We start from the raw sequence: 10,220 nt of genomic DNA, 5'->3' as shown, positions 1-10,220 counted from the left end.
TTCTCGTTTTCTTTAACAATTCTGTGATTGCGTAATTGTTTCGCGGCATGCCGGCATCTTCGACTTGTTCTGAGCCTGCAAGATATCTTAACTCTGTTACAGAAGCAGGTCTCTGTGTAACTGTGACACAACATCTTTTTATGGCACTTTTTGAGTTCCGAAAGCCAAGTATTCCTTTTACCTGCGACGCAGCGTCCCTATTCGCAGTTTGCTCTAAAGACAGATGGACTGCCGTCCTAGAGTAATCCTTTTTGGTACGCCTAACTGAGAAAGCACCATTATCCAGTATAGCTCTCAGTTTCGGATCCGCGTTTTTTAGTTTGTTGTAGAACAACGATCCCCATCTTGCATAATTTAGACAATTCAGAGCGAAATATATAACCATGTAACCACTTGCGTCGTTCATCCTGACGCATCTCTGCACTTTTCGATAGAGTCGGTTTATTAAGAACACGTAGGACCAATCACGTAGAACCTATAGTGTCCAGAACTGATAGGTTTCACTAAACACTTCATTCATAGACCTATAAAAGCATTCTTTATACTTTTCCCGATGTTCGGTGACGACTGGATTGGCCAAGCATACTTCTACTTTATCAGGGTCACTTAGAATAGTGGACATGACTTGCTGGAAGTTGTCAATTTCATCTGCATCTAAAGTTGTTAAGAATCGATCGTATAGCTTTCTTTCCATGACGTTGGCTGTAATTTCGTGCACACGAGTACAGTAGCCTACACCTGTTGTAAAATTTTCTGTAATGAACCCTTGTAATGATCCCTCGGCAAGGATCTTTGACTCCGACAATATGGACTCTATCCCGCAATCATTTATGAAGATTCCTTCTGCTCCGAAAAATGCAAGATCTATGTGGAAATTCCCAAGCATAATGAGGAGATTGTCAAAAAGAGGAGGGGTTTCAATGGCTTGAATGGAGTAGGCTTTTTGTGTAACCAGGGGTGTGCATTGTGCAAGAGCTACGTCATGCGTCACCACGGCGTATTGTTGGTGAGTTTCAGTTGCAACTTTCATGGTTCTAACCAGTAACCAGTCTTTCTTTAACAACGTTATTGTTGGTTGGTAATCTTGTTATTGGGTCCATGTAACATATTCGCTGTAGCGGTAGACAATCCACTCTATTATTGCTCATGAAACCAGCATAGAGTGGAGTTGCAACATCTCTACTTTTGCTGAACCAATACATATCTAGCGGCTTCATTTTGCATGTCAAGATGGACTCTTTCTCCATTATTTCCTGAATATAATCAGATGCTTCTCCCACGGAACGTGATTTTTACTTTCTTCCTGTGCTAAAGCGAAGTATGCAAATTCCGGCTCTAAACTTTTCACATCATTGTAGTTAATTGTGTGGCCTTCCCTGTTAGGTATCTGCAAAGTTAACTTGGAACCTGTCATTGCTTCTAAACCAAGTATTGTGTGCTTCCATGGCTTTACATGACCTCGACTGACGTTATACACAGCATCTGACTACATTGATTCAGGGATTCCTAAACAAACCGGGATGCGAAACTCCGTTTGTCCGCTTAACAACAGTAGGGCTAACGCTAAACAGCGCTGCAGCTGTTTTTAAGCATATATTTGATGCAGAACTTACTGCAGTTTCTGTTTCAAACATTCTAGAAACACTAGTATTGGTATTACATAGACTGGAAGCACTATTGGATGATTACAATTTTTTACATCAAAAAACTATTATAAAAACAATAATTCAAAAGTCAAATAAAGGTGAAAAACTACTTCTTAGAATATTAAAAACACATAATAACAAATCGAATACGAAAACGTAGAGGTTTAAGCTGCAGTTTTGTTGGAGCTGGTACTCGTAATTTTTCGAAGCTTTCTAGACATCATTACTGGTGTTTCATGTTTTGGTGCGTTGAGCCGTTTGAGTTCGTTTTTGGAAAAACAGTTAAAAACTATCTCCAAAATAAGTTCAATATTACAATGTCCTCCTACGCAGTTCTGGCGCAGCATAGCACAATAATGGACAGACTCGTGCGCAACATTTTTCACGGCTGCTATATATGCAGAGCGCTGATTAGAAACTGATATCATTTTAGATTTGGCACCTTCATCCGATATGATAGCAGTATGACATTGTACAGCTAGCGTGGTTACTGCAAAACAGAATTCAGAAGGCACTGACAACCCCCTCGGTCTGCCATTTTGAATAATTTGGAGTGGTCTTCTGACTCACAATCAGGAAATGAAGGGACATTCTCGCTTTTGATGAGATCTTTGCAGCATTCACATTTCCGTCGGTTCATTCACAGTTCCTAAAATTGCAATGAGTAGTCTTGCCAGTAGCCTACAGCCTCTTACCTGCTAGGGTATTGATTTTGTGCTGGTCAGGTACTAACTGGCTTGTTCTACCTAATCTGCTGTGGCTTTTAATTTATTCTTGTAATTTTCCAGTACAGCAGTGAATAAGAACAACGAAACGTGAACTGCTGTCTAGCATCTGCTTACTATTGACAAAACCACATGTCACCGCCACGCGCGCACTGCGCGACATGATGATAGCACTACTGTTGTTACGATCCTAAGCGGATAATCCGTAAGTTTCGCATCCCGGTATGTTTAGGAATCCCTGCATTGATTCAACTTTTCTTTCCATTGTGTCTGTGTGAGAATCACTGAATTTGGATTTCAACCCACATAATTGTGTGGTAGGCTATAGAAGAGTTGCAATCATTCAGGAAGTTTTGGGGCCATATCCTTCAAGCTCTCTACGATTGTTGGATTTGGGGTTTTGGTTTTGAGTAGCTCGTAAGCTCTTAAGTAAGTCAATATTTCACCTCGTGAGAGAAGTGCCACTGCACGAATCTGATCATCTTGATTGGCACTATAATCACCTATCAGAGCATATTTTTCTTCTTGGGCGGAGAGAAGTGAGGTGTAAATAAAATTGCCTACTTATTGTTAGTGCTTTACCAAACTTATGAGAAATTTTCCTCACAAGGTTCTGCGTGGTGTTAGACCATAGCTCAACATCATTTCCTCCATTTACCAAATACTCATCTTTGTAAAGATTAAATAATATTGAAAATAGCATTGGCCTTTGTTTTTGCATCTCTTCCTCAACAAATTTGCATATTATTAGGAAAGGAAGGTTGTGAGTTTGGCAAAATGAAATATTCCAGTTTGTGGTGGTTTGGGGATTGCTTTTAGTCTCTCTATCAAAATGAACCCGGCAAGACTTGTGATACTCTGCTTCTTTGGCAATTAAGTCCACACCACTACGAATTAGTGATTTAATCGTTTCGTTTTTAGAAAACACTGCTCTTGACTTAATGATTCGCATCCATCCATCGTTGAGACCTTAACGGTATTTTCTTCTTTATTTTTGTGTTTCTTTGCTTGGGACAGCAAAATATGCAGGATCATTTCAATAAACCTATTTTGTCCGACTAAGGGAGCGAGCTTCTGCATCTTGTTAGGGAGCGAGCTTCTGCATCTTGTTACGGAGCGAGCTTCTGCATCTCGACTTTAGCAGAAGATAAAGCAACTGCCTTAGGTTGAAATGTTCTTTTAACTGCTGTACAGGTAAACGTTTTGTGACATGACTGATGAAAGACACCCATGGGTAATGCAGAGGAACTTGTCTGGATGATTTTACGTGTGGTGACAGAAAAGCAATCGGATGATAATAATTGTAGTCGAATGCTTGCAATGTTTTTCCATGACCGTTTTTTTTTCATTGATTCAACGTCTGCAGACGTTGAATTAATGTAAAAAATGGTTGATTTGCTGTCAATGTTTTTTCGAAAGGTTGCTTTTTACACTGTTTTTATATCATATTCTTCAACTTAGCCCACTAATATTTATCCATACTCGTTAGATCGCCAATTTGTTGCGTAGCTTAAACTGAATTGTCACTGGCTGCCTGTTTGAAAAGTCTTGTTCATAGAATAACGGTTTGGAGGAATAAAAAACGTAGAATACTTAATTATTTATTTTTGTGATGTCATATAGTAGCTTAAAGTAGGGAGTTTCGAAAAAAGTGTTCATTCATGTTAACAGTGTATCACATAGCTAAATGGTTAGGGTATAATGCTATAGTCAGATGATCAAGTGCTTTAAGGAGTGAATTGTTAGTAATGTGTCGTTGCCCACTGTAACACAAAAGCAAATAATCCTTTTCAAACTAATTTAACAGCTTGCACTAGGACTGTAAAATTCCAATCACCAAACTCGCTAAAAGTAAGACAGCCGGATTTCTTACAAGATTTAAAAGTAAGACAACCGGATCTCAGACAGCAAATCAACCATTTTTTAAATTGATTCAACGTCTGGAGACGTTAAACCAATGTAGAAAACAGTTGATTTACTGGCTGAGATTGTAGTGAGCCAAGCACATGCAAAAACACTTGATATAGTTCCTTGCACTGAAACTATTTTTATTTGTGTAGACAAATGAAGTAGAATAGTAGATAAATCACGTTCTGTTACTTAGTATACCGTACTTCAAAAGCACAGCTAACAAATCCCTCCTATCAATTGACTTAGTGCAAACCTGGAGGTTACCTAGGCCTATTTCAGGTCGTCTGTCAGGGAACACCCACCACCAAATTTGTCTGTCACATATATTTTTGTGAAGCTTAACACTCACACATTAATTTTCAATTGGTTTTATCCGGTAACTATTTCAGCTGACCTAGCTCAAGTTAGGGGGGTCACCTACTTTAGGTCGTCTGTCAGGGGACACCCACCACCAAATTTGTCTGTCACATATATTTTTGTGAAGCTTAACACTCACACATTAATTTTCAATTGATTTTATCCGGTAACTATTTTAGCTGACCTAGCTCAGTTAGGGGGGTCACCTACTTTAGGTCGTCTGTCAGGGGACACCCACCACCAAATTTGTCTGTCACATATATTTTTGTGAAGCTTAACACTCACAGATTAATAATCAGTTGGTTTTATCCGGTAACTTTTTCAGCTGACCTAGCGCAAATTTTGGGGGGTATAAAACTTGTCTGTCAGAGCCCCCCCACCACAAAAAATGTCTGTCACATACCAGACAATCATCTAGAAACAATTTACTTTACAACCAACTAAGTTTCAAGCGGTAACTATTTCAGCTGACCTAGCGCATTTTTTGGGCCATGAAAAATGCCCCCCATTCCCATACCCACCACCGGCGGCCCGGCAGACTTCCAGATTATGAGTACCCACATACCACCGGACATCGCTGTATGAATAGAAATTGGTAACTTTTTCACCTAGGGTGGACGTCGCGGGCTCCCGGTCTATAACCGCTATGTATGAGCTGCTATCCAACCTGTCTTCTTCCTAACTTTCGACTCAAGTTCCACATGTGTTGAGTGAAGATTGATTGTATATTGTTAATAAGAGACGGGTTCAATTGTGATGTGGAATAGTCACTTTTAACACACTCTTATTTCGTCCGTCCGTTAGATTCACACATCGTAAAAGAAAGACGAAACACGTTTGGAAAACACAAGTTAGAAAAATAGAGAAAGAATGACGAGAGATTGTCGCTCAAGCGTGACAGTGCATCGCAATGATGACGTCACGATTGCGCGACAATCTATGTCACAATACGGAGACAGATAACTTGGCCATAATTTCGTGAACATAGCAGCCTCCAAGATGAATATTACAATATCCATCTTCCAGAAGATTATTTTTGCCTAAACGAAATTACTCAACATTGGCCATACCTAACACACATTAAACATAATTGCAATACCGCACAAAATTGTCGTATAAATAACATACATACGACATAGTCATGTAGATGAACCTGTAGTCCCGCACTGCTGTCTGAAGGTATTTAAAACGGACCATGCTCACACGACATTACAGTACTAACACACCATACGCTTAAAGTTATACAAAAACAAAGTTGTCATATGAAGATACTAAATTAAATGTGAAAGAATGAATAAGATGCTCAGCTTAGTCACAGGCATCACAAGCAAATTTTTTGTAAGCGATATTGGCGTAACTCAAAGTGACAATATGTAAGCTTACTTGGTAAATACATACGGTTCCAGCCAGACTGTATCTATTTAATTTGTAAACAGCGAGCATAAGCATCATACATCACACAAGTCATAAACAATTAAACATTAATAATAAAGTGAACACATTTTCTATGAGTGACGTCCCTTAACGTCCATCTGGGGGGCCCGAACCAACTGGAGCGAGCACAGCAGTGCGTGCCCGCGCGCCCTCCACCGGAGCAACGCAAGAAATATCACGAAGCACGGTTTCAACGTGCGACTTCTTTGTGTTAGTGTCCCATGCTACCACAGCCACCCTCACCCTGCTCACAAACTCTTTACCCTTTCGATGCTGCGGTAAAATTTCAACCACTCTGCCGACTCGGTAGTCCCCTCGTTTAGGCCGATCGTTCATATCCCATACCAGGACCAAGTCTCCGGGTTCTAAATTGCGACGGATGTCTCTCCATTTTCCCCGACCCTGCAACTGAGGTAGGTAGAAATCTGTCCAGTGACCCCAAAACTTATCAGAGAGCCCTTGTAAAAACCGGTAATCACGCCTCGGAAGGTCCCTGGGTTGAGGATCCCCTAAGGGCACATACCGGCCAAAGGCGGGTGTAAGCAATGACGCAGGTGTTATCACCGCAAAATCGTTAGGATCATCACTTAACGATACTAATGGTCTTTCGTTGACAATCCTCACGGCGCTCGAGGCAAACGTCAGCAGCAATTCAACATAGCTTGGCTTACGTGCCAACTCATGCACAGTTCTTGTTAAAATTAGCTTGAACTGCTTGACCAAAATTGACCATGGATTCCCAAGTGCCACCTTGCGATGGGGCATATGGCGGGATCCTTTCAAACTTAACACCTCTTTCACGTAGAGAGTTCGACCACTCGCAAGACTCAAGCAACTCTGGCAAAAGGTTAGCTGCCCCTTGAAACGTAGACCCGTTATCAGAGAACAATTTCGTCACGGAGCCTCTTACGTCAATGAACCTGCTAAATACCAATATAAACTCATTCAATGACAGCGAAGTGACAAGTTCGACATGTCTTGCCCTTGAAGCCATGCAAGTAAACAACAATCCCCACGCCTTACGTGTACTTCTCCCTTGAACGAATTCAATTGGCCCCAAGTAGTCCATGCCACAGATGTCAAAGGCTTTATCACATGTAGCAGTACGAGCTACTGGGAGATCTGACATGAGCTGCCTTATGGGCTTCGCTTTCTCCAACGCACACCTCGCACATTCTTTTAAGTATTTTTTGACCGCACATGCACCTTTGATGATCCAAAACCTCTGCCTTGTACAAAGCAGCGAATGTTGTACACCAACATGACCATTTCTGCTGTGATACCATAACACAACCAGCCGCGTGAGCGCATGCTTTGTTGGCAAGATAATCGGATGTTTTCTGTCTTCAGACAAAACCGGTGCATTACTCAATCTTCCTTCAATTCTTAACAAACCCCTTTCATCTACGCATGGTCTAAACCTACGTAATGATCTCAAATCACCTAACCACTGTTTATTACGTACGCTACTCTTTTTGCTTAGCTTTTTGATTGCCTCATCCAAGGCTTCTGGCGATTCTTCAGTCATCAATTCCACAGCAGACCCATACACTTTATTTTGAACAAATTTAACAACTAATTCCAATGACCAGTTAAGATAATCGACATCTAACTTCGGCTTACGAAACTCGCATCCTTTGATTTTGCAGAACAGAAACTGAACAAACGCTGCCCTATAGGCCACACGCTTCTGCAAAACATACAACGACTGTGCAGAGGCAATGAGTCGTTCTAGACTGTCATCATCGTCACCAGGGCACATCTCATCCTTTGTGCAATTAGTCTTATGACAGGATACACTACCCACACCATCATCAACAAGAGGGATTTCGCAAACAAACTTCTCGATGTCTCCTTCTTAACTCCATCTGGTCTTGAAGCAACATCTGCCGGGTTTAAATCTGTGGGACAATACCTCCAATCTGAAGACTCCGAAAACAACAATATTTTGTCAACACGACGTGCCACAAATTTGTCCAATCTCAACTCATCATTTTTTAGCCAATGCAAAACGGTTTTCAAGTCAGACCACAAAAAGGGCTTACAGTTATCTAGTTTTAACGACTCCTTAGCCTGTCGGAGTAACTCTACACCCATCACAGCAGCAACCAATTCCTTTCGCGGAATTCCCCAAGAGCGCTGATGCCTTAAAGCCACTTTACTCTTGCCGAAGACAATCGACACTGATATAGATTCATTTACTATCCGACGTAAATAAATAACACTACCAAAGACACGCTTGACGAGAGATTGTCGCTCAAGCGTGACAGTGCATCGCAATGATGACGTCACGATTGCGCGACAATCTATGTCGGAGACAGATAACTTGGCCATAATTTACGGTAAGCACTTTAACATGCAGATATCCAATCCAGCACGAACCAATCAGAAGCTACGCTGTTCATGACGTCATCAAGATTGCGTTTGGGAAGAATAAAGGAAAAACACAAATTCTAGCTAAATTAAATCATCGCTTTGCCATCGGTTGGCTTGGCGCATTGGGTTAGGGCGGTAGTAGTCATTACACTGACGTGGGTTTGATTCCCACCTCTGTTATAGCTCTATTTTCTTCTGTAATTACCAAACAAAGTTCAAAGTAATAATTAATTCTCTGGCTGAATGCTGGAATGGTCACAATAGCAGATAACGTTGCATCTCATTGGTTCGTGGTTGGATTGGATACGTTCGTGGATTATTAGAAATCTGCTCGTTAAAGTGCCTACCATAATTTACCACCGTCATTCTGGCAGAAAAAATTTTCCGCTTTCCGCCTAAAAAAGTTATCCGTGAATAAGTGCGAGGCACAAAATGCGACATGAGATACATTCGAAAGATCTTCGAATAAAACTGTAATCCGCAACACGTGACACTTAAATTTTACATGCATCGGATTCAGTATTAAATTACCTTTCCAAAGATGTGCACCAATAGGTCGGCATTTAGAAGGAACTCCCAGCAGAACGCTTCAAAGATGGAGCATATATTTATGATAAACATTAAAATAATACGATTTTTGCATAATAGACACCACTCCAAACATCTTCGAATAAAACTATAATCCGCAACACGTGCCACTTAAATTTTACATGCATCGGATTCAGTATTAAATTACCTTTCCAGGGATGTGCGTCAATAGGTCGGCATTTGGAAGGAACTCCCAGCGGAACGCTTCAAAGATGCAAGAGGATACATTTACGATATTCAAGAAAATAATACGATTTTTGCAAATGAACACCACTCCAAACATCTTCGAATAAAACTATAATCCGCAACACGTGCCACTTAAATTTTACATGCATCGGATTCAGTATTAAATTGCCTTTCCAGAGATGTGCACCAATAGGTCGGCATTTAGAAGGAACTCCCAGCAGAACGCTTCAAAGATGGAGCATATATTTACGATAAACATTAAAATAATACGATTTTTGCATAATAGACACCACTCCAAACATTTTCGAATAAAACTATAATCCGCAACACGTGCCACTTAAATTTTACATGCATCGGATTCAGTATTAAATTACCTTTTCAGGGATGTGCGCCAATAGGTCGGCATTTGGAAGGAACTCCCAGCAGAACGCTTCAAAGATGGAGAATATATTTACGATAAACATTAAAATAATACGATTTTTGCATAATAGACACCACTTCAAACATCTTCGAATAAAACTATAATCCGCAACACGTGACACTTAAATTTTACATGCATCGGATTCAGTATTAAATTACCTTTCCAGGGATGTGCACCAATAGGTCGGCATTTGGAAAGAACTCCCAGCAGAACGCTTCCAAGATGGAGCATATATTTACGATAAACATTAAAATAATACGACTTTTGCATAATAGACACCACTCTAAACATTTTCGAATAAAACTATAATCCGCAACACGTGCCACTTAAATTTTACATGAATCGGATTCAGTATTAAATTACCTTTCCAGGGATATGCGCCAATAGGTCGGCATTTGGAAGGAACTCCCAGCAGAACGCTTCAAAGATGGAGCATATATTTATGATAAACATTAAAATAATACGATTTTTGCATAATAGACACCACTCCAAACATCTTCAAATGAAACTATAATAGCCAATCATAGCAAGGAAGCCAATCTTTGTGTCCACCTTTAAGCATGCCTTTAAGTGTCC

General features: G+C 40.5%; 1 protein-coding gene across 1 annotated transcript; it reads right to left on the bottom strand.

Moving 5' to 3' along the window:
• Window positions 1-6,160: 6,160 nt before the first annotated feature.
• LOC145776717 (uncharacterized) lies at window positions 6,161-7,835 on the bottom strand. Its single transcript, XM_082587945.1, has 2 exons — window positions 6,984-7,835; window positions 6,161-6,931 (listed from the first exon to the last, which is right to left on the bottom strand). The coding sequence occupies exons 1-2, from the start codon at window positions 7,833-7,835 to the stop codon at window positions 6,161-6,163; spliced, it is 1,623 nt and encodes a 540-aa protein (XP_082444071.1).
• Window positions 7,836-10,220: the final 2,385 nt, after the last annotated feature.

Source organism: Aplidium turbinatum, chromosome 9, assembly GCF_918807975.1.
Source record: "Aplidium turbinatum chromosome 9, kaAplTurb1.1, whole genome shotgun sequence".
NCBI classification, from domain to species: Eukaryota; Metazoa; Chordata; class Ascidiacea; order Aplousobranchia; family Polyclinidae; genus Aplidium; species Aplidium turbinatum.
The sequence above is the reverse complement of the archived record's forward strand: the minus strand, read 5'-3'. Positions and strand labels throughout refer to the sequence as shown.

What these genes read in the sequence shown, in the direction of transcription:
- LOC145776717 (XM_082587945.1), bottom strand. Translation starts at nt 7,835, where the DNA reads ATGTGCCCTGGTGACGATGATGACAGTCTAGAACGACTCATTGCCTCT. An exon ending in TATTTAGCAGGTTCATTGAC is followed by an intron (nt 6,932 to 6,983) that starts GTAAGAGGCTCC and finishes CTACGTTTCAAG; the next exon opens with GGGCAGCTAACCTTTTGCCA.